This window comes from Strongylocentrotus purpuratus, unplaced genomic scaffold (genome assembly GCF_000002235.5).
Source record: "Strongylocentrotus purpuratus isolate Spur 01 unplaced genomic scaffold, Spur_5.0 spur5_scaffold_18, whole genome shotgun sequence".
Classification (NCBI taxonomy): Eukaryota; Metazoa; Echinodermata; class Echinoidea; order Camarodonta; family Strongylocentrotidae; genus Strongylocentrotus; species Strongylocentrotus purpuratus.
Genome location: NW_022145603.1, coordinates 4,493,748 through 4,509,944, shown reverse-complemented (window position 1 = coordinate 4,509,944; position 16,197 = coordinate 4,493,748). Strand labels below are relative to the sequence as shown.

The window sequence follows — 16,197 nt, the reverse complement described above, 5'->3', positions numbered from 1 at the left end:
TTGAATTGTATATAATAATAAATCGAACCAATTAATAATTATTTTTGTAAATCATGTTACCATCATCATCATCATTATATGTTTTTCTTCAAAAATGGAAAGACCTCTTCTCTGAGTAATACACCACAAAGTTTCATATAAACAAAATATTCTGATCATGAATACTTCGATGATGTACATATAAATTGTACATATGTCATTTCGACATTGAAATGTAAAAATATATCGAACCAATTAATAATTTTACAAAAAATCATGGTACCATCATCGTCATCATTATACTTTTTTCTCCAAAAATAGATAAACCTCTTTTCTGAGTAATAAACCACAAAGTATCATATAAACAAACTATTCTGATCAGGAATACATCTATGAGGTACATATAAATTGTACAAATGTCATTTCGTCATTGAAATGTAATAATACATCGAACCAATTAATAATAATTTTTTAAAATCATGTTATCATCATCATCATCATCATTTTACGTTTTCTTCAAAAATGGAAAGACCTCTTCTCCGAGTAATACACTACAAAGTTTCATATAAACGAAATATTCTGATCATGAATACTTCGATGATGTACATATGTCATTTCGTCATTGAAATGTAAAAATATATCGAACCTATTAATAATTTTACAAAAATCATGGTACCATCATCGTCATCATTATACGTTTTTCTCCAAAAATAGATAAACCTCTTTTCTGAGTAATACACCACAAAATATCATAAAAACAAACTATTCTGATCAGGAATACATCTATGAGGTACATATAAATTGTACAAATGTCATTTCGTCATTGAAATGTAATAATACATCGAACCAATTAATAATTATTTTTGTAAATCATGTTATCATCATCATCATCATCATCATTTTACGTTTTCTTCAAAAATGGAAAGACCTCTTCTCTGAGTAATACACCACAAAGTATCATATAAACAAAATATTCTGATCATGAATACTTTGATAAGGCACATATAAATTGTACAAATGTCATTTCGATTAGTTACTTTATTCGACATTAAATTCTTTTGAAATGTGTAACCTTTGCAATGTTCTGTTTGTTATATATTTGTAAACATGCAAAACAAAAGGGAAATCAAACAGAAATAAATAAATCAAGTCAAATCAAATCAAATCATCATACATTTGTCCTTAAAAAAGGAAAAACCCTCTTCTCTGAGTAATACGCCACAAGTATCATATACAAAAAAAAATCTGATCATTGAATAAGCTTTGATAATGCTTTGATAAGATTCATATAAATTTTACAGATAATTTTTTTTCTTGAAATATAATAAAGATGATAACAAATAGCAATCACCTGGTTGCCCTAATATGTGGTGACGGTATATTGGTAATTGCAAAATGCTCGGGAGCAGGAAAGGGGGTTCAGCCAACACCAGCCCACCCCTCCCCTGCATAGTATTCCACTCTAACATAATGTTCTCTTAAGACCTTATTCTTGCTTTAAAAAATATTGAATAAAATGCCTCTGTGTTTGGTGCCATCCTCTGCATCCTTAGGGAGACTGACGGCAGCATCATTGTTGGTAGAAAGCAACATCATCGTTACCCCTAAGTATCTTTGCTGGCATCAGTTGAATCCATAGTAACACTGGTGGTGTCAGCATCCGTGGTGGAGGAAACACCATCACCTGTCTCAGTGACATTTGTGACAGGTGCATCAAGAGGTAGACTTACCGTCACGACATCGGTGCTTGTTGCATCATGATCTGTGTCCTTCTTCTGTTCCTCGGAGGAACTCTGGATATCTTTGTTCATTGGTGGTGTGACTTCTTCCTCAACCTGGCTAACGTCATAGGTCGGATTGAACATACACATAGAATCGGGATTGTCGTCTTTGGTAGGCAACAAGTAACTATCCGAGGCTCCTGGGCGCAATTTGCTTATCATGCCAGATGACGAAGATAGCGCCGTCGAACTCACCACATCGCTGGAAGTGCTTGCTTCTTTCTTTAGGAACTTGTCGAAACAAGTTAGCCCCCATTTCTTACGGATGAAAGGCTTCCGGACGCAGTAGAGTAGAAAGATGAACAATCCTTGGAAGGAGTTCAGGACGACGAAGATTGGTTGAGCCACCTGTTAAACGCAAATGTTTCATAAATAATAATTAGGTATATGGCATTCTCTCTCATGTTCTACAAATACTTAATATCTAAAGAGGTATTGCTGGTGTATCTAATCATTATAACTGATTTCTCAAGATACTTTTAATACGAGATAGATACCACGCAGTTGCCTTTACCTGACTGAATAGCGGGATTAAAAGAAGATATCCGGTGATCCAGGTCAGCCCGAGCAGGAACAAGATGCAGATTGCGTTTTGGACGCGTTCGATAGTCTCTCGACGTTCTGCCTTAGCCTCTCTTTTCACCCGACCAGCGATGTTGGCTGACCGGAGCAATTGTCGAACCACCAGGATGAAGATGACAATGTTGATGAGGAGGATGATGGCCATGGGAATCAAGAGACCACCGATTTGAGCCCAGAATTGTAGAAAGCATCTATTGATAGTAATATGCATTTTGTAAATAGACTGAGTTAAGTCAATTGATACTATCTAAGTGATAGTTTTTTTTTCCATGGTCCTTGAAACATTTTATCGTAAATGATTTCCCATTATATAGCTTTCCTGTTCCAAACGTAACCTACAATATCCAAGATTTTAGTATGTGTGGTGAGTGTATTCGCTTGGTGGCCGTCCTCAAGCTTGGATCACACCACATACCAGCGAACGTGATACTTAATTATCAATTCCAGATCATAATTACAAACTTGCTAACTTATGAGATACCTAGATACCAAATGCCTAAAAACCAGAGTAAATAACAATGATAACAATTTATTTTAAAAAAGGTTCTTATAAAACATTTTCCACCAAAGTCTCTAAGCGCTAAAGGCAAGCCTTGCCCCGGGGTTGCATCCTTCTTCATCAATGCAACCCCTGCGCCAGGTAAGAACCATGATGAAGTACAGAAACGTAATTTGCTGATTCCGAAATTTGAAGATCATTAGGTATACCTAATGATATATGCAATCCAATATTCCAACTAAACTTTCAAACATTACCACTTACAGATCATCATGAGCATAAGAGTCTCTAGCAATAGCTCCAGTAAGAACCACGATAAGTGCAGGAATTCCTGTAATGACATACGTGTATAAAGAAATTTACACAAACATGACTAAAAATACGAATTCATGTGCACTGTTGGACTATAATCCGTTCTAATGTGATCTTTCCATAATTATTCTCCATTTAGTTAGCATGGCTAAATGAATATAATATATCCTGCCAGCGCTCTTGAATTATTTTGTTAGTTAAAAAGCACAGAAAATTAACGATTACCTTTTTATATGAATATTAAAAGACAGAATTACATTTGTTTGCCCATTCATCATTGTTTGTATTGCTAAAGGTTTATCGTAGCAAACCAGGTTGTCACTTATTGTTTTGAGCCTAATTTCAGAACCTAAGTGTATGAGTATAAAGAAGTTTGTCGGAGGATTCTGATTTACAGACATTATATCTGTTTGTAAAAACATGCAGACACTTCATGTTATTGGTAATCACTATTCCCAGTAAAAAGATATAAGGAAAAAAATATCGTACCCCACGCAGCTAAGGAAGCCTTGATCATGAAATTCTGGATGTAGGTGTTAAAGATCTTCACAATAATGAGGTAGGTATTGTACCCTTCCACACCCATCCATGCAATAGAGGACAAAACGAAGTAGTGAACTAGGGCCGTCAGGAACCCGCAGGGTCCAGCTTGGACCTCACGATAATCTCTAGTAGAATCCAGAGAGATCATGATGACAAATGTCGTGTAGAGACATAGCAATGTCAGGCACAGACAGATGAAGATCTTGTTAGTCTGCTTGGTCCTCAAATCCCTATCAAGATTGCAACATTAAAATAAGGTTAGGAAAGCGTCGAAGCAATATTGTACCAAACATGTACAGGTTTACCATCACCTGATTGGCAACACAGAAGAAAAAGACAAACAACAAGAAAAACAAACTGAAATTGAGGGGAAATGTTTGTAAAATGAAGGAGATTACGTGATTGTGCTTTACTTATGTATCTCTTTTATTAATGGGCACAACCCTCAGAATAGCCACGCATGTTAAATATAAAATAATCTGAGTCGAACTATTCAGGACGATGCAAAATGGGAAAGTAGTAAGCCAAAAATGTTCGAAATGAATATGCCTTCCATACCATGCAAACTGCACACTAAGAGGCAAAGGATTTGATCTACAAAGTTATTAGAGTATCAATGTAGAATATATATGAACAAATTAATATTAATTGTAACCTATTTAAGACCCTCGTTACTCATCCCTTACATCACCAAGCAACCAATGATATTATGGAAGTTTCTCTTCTTCTTGTTCCATTTCTTCTTCTTCTTCTCCTCCTCCTGCCCTCCTCTTCCCCTTTCAATCATAAACTGTACATTACTCCAAACAGAAGTGAAACCAAACAGATCTGTCCTGCAGGTTTATACGTATTTCATCTCATTTGATCAAGAGATACTTTGATTAAAAAGGTGGTTATTTGAAGTTGCATGATTATTTAATGAATTCTAAAAATGCATCTCTTTCATAGTTTATGTACCTATTGCACGTTCAAAACCCTACAAGATAAAAACGACCAGGGACTAATTACACATTCTGTCTCCTTTGTGTAATATTAATGATTGCATTATTTCTTCTTAATGGGCTCACTTGTTCCACAGGTAGGTTGCCAATGTGACAAGAAGACTGAAGATAGAAATACAGCATCCAATGTAAGTCAGGATGTTGTATGCCTCGATTAATGAATCCTCCTGTCCATGGATATCCTGTAACATGAAAGAAAATTAAGCCCAAACTAAAACATCTACTTCAAATGCTCAAATAAAAACTAATTATTTTACCATTAGCTGTCATATAGTCTATGTGTCGTTAATTGAAAACTGAGGAATGTGGGTTTTATTATGATAGAAGTGGTGGAACCTTGTATTAAGTCACTTTACTACCTTTCAATCGAGACAAGAATGTTAATATTATTCATACCCAGTTGAAGACCAGCTATATACTCCATCGTTCTTCGGAAGTAAAGGGGGAATTGAAAAAGAGGGAATTGTATAAGGGGAAGAGGTCGAATAGTGACCGCTTGTCCACAAACACTTGGTAGTATTGTTTCACCTGTCTGGAAAGAAACTAGCTAGTAGCCGTTTCCATTCGCACAGCCACAGGCGTGATATACTGTCTCCCACGATATAGTATATAGACCATACTATTTAATCTGTAGGCCCAAGGAGTTAGTAGGACCAACTATACCCGTCGGTCATCCAGCGCATTATCACGCTATATAGCTCTAGGTAACCTACTGCGTTTAGTTAGTCGGGTTATAGTGGTCGGGGTAGTAGTTAAATGGTGATTATGTATATGAAAACTGCCTAATTGATTTTCACTGACCATTAAAACAGCGAAGTTGGTAAGATGATCACACGCACAGCGCACGATCTCCTCATCAGAGCGCTCATCAGATGATGGTATTCCAGAAACAAGAACACACCCATCTTGGGACCAATCTTCCTGCTCCTCATCCCAAAATGAACACATGGGATTCACGTATCCAGGCTAAACAACAATAACAACAAAATAGCAAGAAATGCATATAGACCAATAATAACATTTGTTAAATAAGGCATAAAGGAATAATGAATGATAGTTTTGATTGGTTTACTTTAAAGCCCATTTATCATTAGGGGAATCAAACACAGGAGTGAAAAACGAGTGAAAATAGATTGAAATACATATAATGTTTACATTTTCCCCTATATATGTATGTCTTCAAATAAAATTATCTATGAATACTGCTAAAGGCAGATTACAGTATAATACGTATACTATGTTAAAAAACGTTATTATGACATTTATTGTAATAGGTCTTACCATTAATGTAGTGAAGGTAAAGTTGATGAATTCGGTCAAGGCTGCGACTTTCCCTTGACCAATACTGAGAGATATCACGGGCGAGTTAGCTGATCGATTGAAGCCTTCATTATCTGCACTGATTGTGCGCAACGATTTAGAAATGAACAGGGCTGGAGTTGAAAATATATTGAAGTTGACCCGAACGTATTCACCACTGCCATTCGACGGCGATCCTGAGAGTGGGGCCGTGGACGAAATGACGGATGAAACTGAAGGTGGAATGTTGACCTGAGCGATGGTGCCTGGTCTTGTAGCAATGACGTCATCGCGGTCATCTTGGGTCGGAGCATTGATGGTAATATTGGCCTTGGTCAGGTCTGAAAGACTGGATCCAGCTAGCGAAAGCACAAGACCACGCATAACGTCGTCAGCAGATACACTCTGGACCTGTTGTGTGAATTAGGACTTCAATTATTATTGCTAGTATTATTATTGTTTTTATTATTACATTAATCATCATCATCATTGTTTCTTATATTACTATCATTATTATTGTATTATAATTTTGATGTATTATAATTTTGTTGTATTTACAAAAATATCAATATTATTAATTTATCATTGTTATTATTATTATTATCATCATTATCATCTGAAAATAGGGAACTGGGAGAGGAAACATTTGTCCATGCCTTCGCTTTGAAATACTCTCCCTTGACAAACTCGTAAAAGCAGGTCAGTTGAGGTGTTCAAAAATAATCTAAAATCGTTTCTATTTGGATTGGAATATAATTAGTAATTCCCTTTATTTCATTTTTCTGTAGTTTGTATGAAATTAAAATGCTTCGATGTGACTTCTCCTTCGCAATAGTGCACCTTGAGTATTTGATTTCAAGTGGCTTTGGCGTCTTACAAATCGAATATTATTATCATCAATAATCTTTGTTATTAATAATTTGATTTTTTTTTTATTTTTTTTAAAAATTCCATTAAATAATTTTGTGTCATTATTGTCATCATTATCATGATTTTTATCTTTGATGATGATTCGAAATGAAGCGATTAGCACTATGCACCTAAGTAGAGCATCCCACAAATTCAACATATGAAGAATCCTGCACACATAAATGCACAAAATAATAATGATGTTGTTTGGCAGATCTTTTTAAAACTACACAACTGCATACAGACAAATAATGAAAGTGTCGCGCCTTGTTGGACACCAAATAGAATGGGACCACAATGGACGAATGGCTGTGTCAAGTTTTGTTTAATTCTTTATTTTTTATATCCATGCAAACAATTATATAACTTGGAAGTGAAATTCTATATTTAAGTATACTGGTGGATATCTAATAAATTTTGTCGTAGCCTATGATATAAATGTAAAATCACCTGTACGGCTACATTTGGCTGCTGAATGTTGAGCATCCCACCATCGGCAACCTCAACACGACTGATTTGTTCCTCAAAAGCCTGGATAAATTTACTTATTGCCCCACTTTCTTCCTCTGCGGCTTCAAGTTCCTCTGTTTCTACCTGAGCTATATTGCTCACAATACTCGTTATAGACTTTGTTACCTGTCAATTCAAACACAAAGGATGACGATGAGTAGGAGAAATTTGCCGAAACTCGGAAATCAAACAGAATAACGATAGGGTATTAAAAACATGACAGTCTTAGCAAAGCTCTTCTTTTAAAGCTGTTACACAACTTCTGGATGAAGCAACTTTCAAGAGGTTAAAAATATATGAAAGGACAATGAGAGACTTAAATCTGTCATATAATAATTAAGATATTATACAAAATTAAAAGAAAAAAGTCTGTACGGGGTAAGGCTCTGGTAAATTCTTCATTCATCGTAGTTCAGCTTCAAGGCGTCCAATATTGTTAAAAACCGGTTATAGGATTTACCTCTTTTACATCTTTAACAATGTCATACATGGTATTGGAGGGAAGGCTCCAATTTTTGTACCATTCGATGATTATCAGAACCTAATAAAATTCATCAACCATCGAAAATTCATGTTCAATAGGATTGGTCTGGCATCGTTCAAAATACCTCTTCACTAGTAATATTTTGCTGCACAATGCTTGATGTTATCTCCGCCACAAACGTGATGTCATCTGATGTGATATCTTCGACGTTGGAAGTAACAGATGATACTTGCTGGCTCACTTCACCTGCATTTTCTTCACCTACGATTACCTAAGATTTGAGGAGAAAACTTTTACTATTTAATACTATTTTATGGTTTTAAATGACGTATTAAGAGCTAACGAATGAAGATAAGTAGACATGTTGCAAGTGCTTCAATTTTAGTATTGTCAATGAAAATGAATAAAAAATCGTCCAATGCATTTGTGTATAAAATTACATTAAAATAATCAGTAGAATTGATTGACCATGAGCTACTTAGTACCTGTTAGGCATGATTTCAAAGTTCTCAAATGTAAAGTAAGGATACACTTTAAAAGAAAAAGGTAATTGAGAAAGAAACATTAATGTTTATTGTGTAAAATTGTAATTGGTAAAAAATAACGTACCAAATCGGGTGAAATATACGAAATGATAGGTCATCTTATACTGATATTTTATTCGTATAAATATATTTATCCCATTTGGTTTAGGTTGTAATTATCAGTGGTATCTACAATTTACTAAAAACAATGGCATTACATATGAAGGTTTTTAAGAAAGCCCCTTTTTAATGATCGAATTTTGAAAAGAAAATTCCAAAAACCTGTGCAATTTCTGTGAGAATATCTGTGACATTTCTAAATGGTCCGCAATTATCCACAGGTTGCCACTGGCTCTGGGTAATACCATCGCCGATACACAGAGCCCGCCCAATCGGTTCATTGACTGTTCGGAATAAACATAAAATACACATATATTTTTATATATCAAAAGAACACCGGGAAACAGTTATTACCAGATACGAAAAAGGAAAGGGACATAAATGAAGTAAAGAAGAACTGTCTTTGATTTGAATTTCCTCAAGTGATTCAGTAATTCATGATTCTGGAACTATTCAATACATTCATCAACACGCGCGGATCTAGAATATTATTTTGGTCTGAGGGCTGGGGGCTTGGGGTTCCTGCATTCATTTTCTACGTGACCCTAGCTTTAATTAACTTGTATTCATGAACACAGTTTGGGAGCTTGAATATCTATGGGGAAGGGCTTTTATACCCTAAGCCCCTATCTTGATTTGCTAGTGTTGAATAATGAAGTGAAAACAAACTACATCGAAATAATATCGCTAGTGATATTCGCTTGCCTCGCAATGTATGGTCAACAAAGGATGTAAAAGATCACGACGTTTCGTGCGCCGCTGCAACACTTCGTCAGGTTATAAAACTTAGGTAAGCATAACTACATCGGTTGAACATCCTGATATCAAGGCTATTTTGGAAATGGTATTGCGAGTAGATGAGTCATTCTCGATCGCCCAGTTGCCATTCATTAACACTTTAGAAAAAAAAAACCGAAGTATTCTCTTGCGGCGGATCACCGCGCCATATCTGAACAATCCTTTAGGGAAAGTATCATATTGATCGTGCTATTCAACCTAATCCCCCGTACACTTCCCTAAATCAGAAATGAATGAAAAAACATCAAAACCAACCTTGAGTAGTGTTGAATGGACACATTCCTGTTGAATTCGCCCATGTTCCGTTTTCACCCACCGGAAATTCGACTTTTCCAAATCGAGAAGATATCCATGAGATATTCTGGCAAATAGCTTCACAAAAAAAGAGTGAACAAAAAGTATTTAAACAAATTCCCTAACAAATTTCAATTCCATGTTTGTTTATTTGATTCAGAGTGAATTGCTTAATTTTTCAAATTATCTTTAATTGTACATCTGGCATTGAAGTCATTACCTTAGCACCACTATCTCTCATTTGAACAATGTTACTAGGTCCCTTTAGTATACAAATTGACTTTCAGAACTACATGTATATCAGTGAATGAAATCATTACCGTTATCTTGAACTGAAATGGTGTTTGAATCGAGAAAACCGTTCGATTCATTGGCTAGACTATCAAGAGATAGACCAATAAGATCTTGTGTCTCCGTTGCCATCATATTGGTCTGCTCGATGTAGATATTCATGTCAGCTTTGACGCTTCCTGGTCTTAGGGCTCTGCATACTACTGATAGACCCTCCAAACCAGTACTGGTTCGGAGGCCTTGCGCCACCTTTACACAGATACAAAATAACAAACATAAAAGATAAAACGTTTAATAGATATTTCCCCTTCCATTGAAGACTGATACTCTTTCGTAACTTCTTAAAGTGTACGTCATAACCAAAAACCATCCACCAGCAATAGCGCGTCCATACTATTTTCATAAGAGTATACTTGTGATAGAATTGCATTTTTGAAAAAAAATGGAAGGAATGAATGATTAAAGTATCTGGACCGTACTAGTATGAAGCGGTGTAGTGAAAGAACTGAGATGACCGTTCGAATGCTTGAACGGCTTTTGCTGGAATATAATTTAATATATTTTGAAGTTTTTACAATCATAAAAAAAAGAAATTTGAGTACTAGTAAAGATGAAAAGTAATGTGTGAGCTTAATCGTTCTGCTGTCTCCGTTTGAAGAATGTCATAGAAAAAAGTGTCCCTTGAGAATAATGGTGCATCTCTGACCAAAATACATGAAAGTAATAAAGAGCACCACTGACTAAAGCCTGGTCGCACAAATTAACATGACTAGTCGTACATGAATCTTGTGGGTTCAAACTTGCAGGCTTATCAAAAATTATCTGAAGCAAGTATGGTCATAATTGATTAAACAGTTGCAAAGCTATTTGTCACAAGGGACCTCATATAATTCGCTTTGACCTTAGAATGTTACCCTCGACAACACCATAATGGGAAGGTCCCCCAAATGCATATCTTACTCAAGTTTGTTTACAACAACATTAATGATTGCTGATTTATTTGTCACAAGAGAAGCCAAGTTTACAGATAAACGGATGAAGAAGGCCTTACGGACCCTTTAGTCTTGTTTCCACCATAAGAAAAACTGAAAATGTTTTATGCTACATGTACGTGCAATCAACCTTTATCAAATCTCTGCTCGGCAAAGCAGGGCTCCCACTTAGCCGAGTTGGAGGCTCGAGTTGTGGCGAGCTGGCTCGATCTTATGGCAAGCCGTTTTATTTATATTTCTTGATATCACGAAATCGAATTCTTGATATCAAGAATTACCATTGCTTTACAACGTAAAATTATTTCTTGATATCAAGAAATATGTTTTAATGATAAAACTGCTTGCCATAAGATCGAGCCAGCTCGCCACAACTCGAGGCTCCAACTCGGCTAAGTGGGAGCCTTGTTACTAGCACAACGTACTCGCACTCTATAATTCAGTTGTATATTTTAGACCCAAAACAATATATTAGGCCTTGCCTTGCAGGATTTTACAAGAACGGGATAGGCCTTTTTGATAGGCACCAATTATTTGTAGGGTATACTTACATATGTGCTGATGTTGAGCGCCGTTTCTCTAAAGAGTGTAGACGTTTGGTCATAAAGCTCATCGCTGAATGGAATGGCAAATCTAGCATTCAAAACCATTATATTGGTCAGATCTGAAAATAACAAAAATACACATCGAGAATCAGTGGCACAGATTCAGGGGAGGGCACAGGGGAACCCCCCCCCCCCCCGGCCCGAAGAAGAGGGGGACATTCTCCTCAAGATATTTCTATAGTGAAACTGGTTGTCCGGAAGTCATTTTAAATACCATTTTCTTCAAGAGGGCTGATAGCAAACACATACTAGTAACTTAAACATAGCTTTCAGAAAATGTCTTTATATACGAGTTTCATATTAAATCAGTACTTGTATGAGAACATTTCTCTCATACGTTACGCCTAATGTACCCAGTATAATCACGTTCGTTTTGCAATACGAGCGTGTATGTCTCAATTGCGATCGAAATATTTGTTTTAATTTGTTATTTTCACGCATAGCATTAAAAATAATAGAAATCCCTTTTCTGTACAGTGCGTCCCAGAAAAAAACGAAACCGAGTATTATCAGTTTAGTTCAGTTCAGTTTATTTTATTTTTGCACGGCACCAACTTCAGCCAAAGCCGTGCGCAATACAAAAATTACATGTACAATTATAAGATAACACATATTATCATAACATATGAAAAATTAAAAAACAAAAAACAAAAACAAAAACAAGAACATAAGTATGTGCCATTTATTAATTATAATTCTGGTTATTAAAAAGTTATGATAAAACATTGATAATTCTAGGTTTCATTTTTTCGGGGACGCACTGTATATATATTTTTCCAAAAGAAGTTAGATAAAGACAAATGCTAATAAAGTTTATCTGTTATAAAGTCAATGTAAATGTATTTTGAATGGATAATTTACTCATCATTTGCCAAGTTGCCTGACAAAGACAAAATTGTACAGGCCTGTAATACTAAGGATGTATAAGGTTTTAATAACATATGACTGCTAGCTCCATGCTCCCTTCATGAAACTTCTCGAAATCACAAAGGTATTCCATGTGTTTCGAGAGCAGAGATGAAATCTGGCTAGAGTGCACAAGTTACCTTCATTAAAGGTTAGACACAACCCTATATTTTTTATTTTTCTGTGATTTGCTTCAAGCAAAGGTTTTACCTTTGATATATACAGATGCTCGCATCGTGTCTAAAGTTTCTCCATTTCTCTGCGAGCCTCGGCAGAAGTAATACCCGATGTCACTTGGCGTTACAGACATGATCATCAAAGGATTCTGATTTTCACTGTTAGGCAAAAGGACATCGTCTTTGTACCAGTGGTATCGCTTGGCATTGTTGAAACTACATGTCAGCTCCACATTGGCATTGGTGTTGACTATCTGGCTTGAAGGATGGACAGAAACCTCCAAAGGAACTGTATTCGAGGTAGGATTTAGTACATATGACGGCGAATGAAGTCATTTTCTTTTTCAATATTGATGATGATAATGATAATAATGATGTTGACAAAAATAATAAAAGTAATAATGATGATAATTATAAGATGAAGAAGGCGAAGAAGAGGAATAAAAAAGACAATACAAATAGTTATAACAAAAATACCACTACTAATGATGATAATACACATTGAAATAAAACTAATACCATAATACCATTTCATTACATTTATATATATACGTAAACACTAAGGCACTTGCTCATGGCACTGACAACGTACTATTATGATTCCTACACTAGCTAGCCTAGCTGCCCTAAGGCCCTGAAAGCATTCAAGGAATACATTCCTAGCATGTTTCAATTTTCTACACCTCGGTAGATAGTGACAAATGTCTTGTCAAAAGACAGTGGTGCTGTCCTGAATCGCGTACCATGTGATCCCAAGGAGGTAGTAATAGCTCCTTGGTGATCCTCAGTCCGGTGACGTATGCATAAGACCATCTTTAACATGTTAAGGAGGACTGGACTTCTTAGATTTAATTCAAAAATTAAGCAAGTAATGGTGTCCAGGCATGATTGATTTTTGTATTAAATCCTTTAGGGTTAGGGTTTAGGGTTAGAGTTAAGGTTAGGGTAAGGCTTACTACTAGGGTTAGGGTTAGAATTAAAGTTAGGGTATGCGGGGACAACTCGGATCCTTTGATACATGCACACGTATAGAATAGAACGACCTTAAAAGCGACAACATATGAATAAAAGCCCCCCCCCCCCCGCCCCTCCCCAGAGAAGGAAAATGTTTTAACATTTTCTGTCATATCCAGGGATGATGTAAAGACATGTGATTTACTTGTTCAAAAATAAAAAGGGGGTTGACTCATTTCTGAGGGTAAAACATTGTGTCAAAACACTTTCCAAATGTTGGTTCCTATTCACCCGTTTTTCGAAACAATGTAAATCATGGATCTGCAAGACACAATACCCTTAAGATGTATACAAGTAAATCCAAACATATGACTTACAAGTTGGTTCATCGCCTGGTGTCGTTCCCGGAGTTGTTCCCGGTGTTGTAACTGGAGTTGTTACAAGTGTTGTTACCGGTGTTGTTCCGGTTGTTGTTCCTGGCGTTGTTAGCGGTGTTGTTCCAGGTGTTGTTCCGATTGTTGTTCCTGGCGTTGTTACTGGTGTTGTTCCTGATGTTGTTCCGGTTGTTGTTCCTGGCGTTGTTACCGGTGTTGTTCCAGTTGTTGTTCTGGTTGTTGTTCCTGGCATTGTTACCGGTGTTGTTCCAGGTGTTGTACCGGTTGTTGTTCCTGGGGTTGTTACCGGTGTTGTTCCAAGTGTAGTTCCAGTTGTTGTTGCTGGCGTTGTTAACGATGTTGTTTCAGGTGTTGTTCCGGTTGTTGTTCCTGGCGTTGTTACCAGTGTTGTTCCAAGTGTAGTTCCAGTTGTTGTTGCTGGCGTTGTTACCGGTGTTGTTCCAGGTGTTGTTCTGGTTGTTGTTCCTGGCGTTGTTACTGGTGTTGTTCCTGATGTTGTTCTGGTTGTTGTTCCTGGCGTTGTTACCAGTGTTGTTCCAAGTGTAGTTCCAGTTGTTGTTGCTGGCGTTGTTACCGGTGTTGTTCCAGGTGTTGTACCAGTTGTTGTTCCTGGCGTCATTCCCGGTGTTGTTCCAGGTGTTGTTCCTGGCGTCGTTCCCGGTGTTGTTCCAGGTGTTGTCCCAGGTGTTGTTCCTGGCGTCGTTCCTAAGGTTGTTCCATATGTTGCTCCTGAGGGAAAAATAAAATGTTATACACAATACTAAAGAGCTATACTCCAATCTTAAAGATTGCTGCTCTTAATTTCAAGTGGTTATCAGTTGCTTTTTGGAATTGGAAATTGCATATATCAGGTGTGACAAATGCTCGTAGCTGCTCACAGAGGAAATTACCACATGACATTCAGAGAACCCAAATTCTTAAAAGTACAATAGTGTGTCAAACTTTATAACCAAACTAACCAAACTTGACCTGACCTGGTGTTGTGCCTGGTGTAGTACCCGGTGTAGTTCCCGGAGTGGTACCCAGTGTTGTGCTAGGTGTTATAGCAGGCGTTGTTACAGGTGTTGTTCCAGGGGTTGATCCTGGCGTTGTTCCCGGTGTTGTAGCTATCGTTGTCACTGGTGTTGTTCCAGGTGTTGTTACAGGGGTTGATCCTGGTGTTGTTACCGGTGTTGTAGCTGGCGTTGTCACTGGTGTTGTTCCCGGTGTTGTTCCAGGGGTTGCTCCTGGCGTCGTTTCTAAGGTTGTTCCCAATGTCGTTCCTGAGGGGAAAAATAAAATGTTATACACAATACTAAAGAGCTATACTCCAATCTTAAAGATTGCTGCTCTTAATTTCAAGTGGTTATCAGTTGCTTTTTGGAATTGGGAATTGCATATATCAGGTGTGACAAATGCTCGTAGCTGCTCACAGAGGCAATTACCACATGACATTCAGAGAACCCCAATCCTTGAAAGTACAATAGTGTGTCAAACTTTATAACCAAACTAACCAAACTTGACCTGACCTGGTGTTGTGCCTGGTGTAGTACCCGGTGTAGTTCCCGGAGTGGATCCCAGTGTTGTTCTAGGTGTTGTAGCTTGCGCTGCTACAGGTGTTGTTACAGGGGTTGATCCTGGCGTTGTTCCCGGTGTTGTAGCTGGCGTTGTCACTTGTGTTGTTCCAGGTGTTGTTCCATTGGTTGTTCCTAGACTTATTCCTGGGGTTGTTCCCAGTGTTGTTCCTGAGGGAAAGATTAGATGTTATACGCATTACTAAAGAACTTTACACCTATATTCAAGATTTCTGCTCATAATTTTATGTGGTTATCAGTTGCTCTTAGTCCGGTCTGTTAACAAAATTTTGGGGACAAATCTGACCATTAGGGCTTCAATATTACACCACACGACTCGCTGAACCCAGATCAGTTTGGTTTCAGGAAGTTCCATTCAACTGATTTAGCACTACTCCAACCATTTTTTATTTAAATTGGCACCAATTATTTGTATCTCCATGCACTCTAGAATCTAGACTATAGCTCTAGATCTAGAGAGTAAAAAAGTAAAAATGAATGTCAGTCAAATGAAATTGTGAACAAATGCTACGAAAAATCGACAAGAAATTGCCAATTTGTACACAAAAATAGTGATTAGTCTATACATTTTACTCTCCATTGCTAATTTAGAAAGTTAAATGTCCATCCCAGATTTAATAGTTTTCATTAATGGCAGAGTGTACTTAGTTTAACAGAAGTGGATTTAAATTT

General features: G+C 36.9%; 1 protein-coding gene across 1 annotated transcript; it reads right to left on the bottom strand.

Moving 5' to 3' along the window:
- Window positions 1–1,276: 1,276 nt before the first annotated feature.
- LOC105443977 (adhesion G-protein coupled receptor G4-like) lies at window positions 1,277–15,672 on the bottom strand. Its single transcript, XM_030989078.1, has 16 exons — window positions 15,460–15,672; window positions 13,934–14,680; window positions 12,637–12,891; window positions 11,467–11,579; window positions 9,956–10,175; window positions 9,597–9,713; window positions 8,706–8,827; window positions 8,024–8,170; window positions 7,356–7,541; window positions 5,979–6,407; window positions 5,499–5,663; window positions 4,764–4,879; window positions 3,643–3,926; window positions 3,106–3,172; window positions 2,275–2,533; window positions 1,277–2,108 (listed from the first exon to the last, which is right to left on the bottom strand). The coding sequence occupies exons 2-16, from the start codon at window positions 14,568–14,570 to the stop codon at window positions 1,584–1,586; spliced, it is 3,642 nt and encodes a 1,213-aa protein (XP_030844938.1). The 5' UTR covers window positions 14,571–14,680; window positions 15,460–15,672; the 3' UTR covers window positions 1,277–1,583.
- Between the last annotated feature and the right edge of the window lie 525 nt (window positions 15,673–16,197).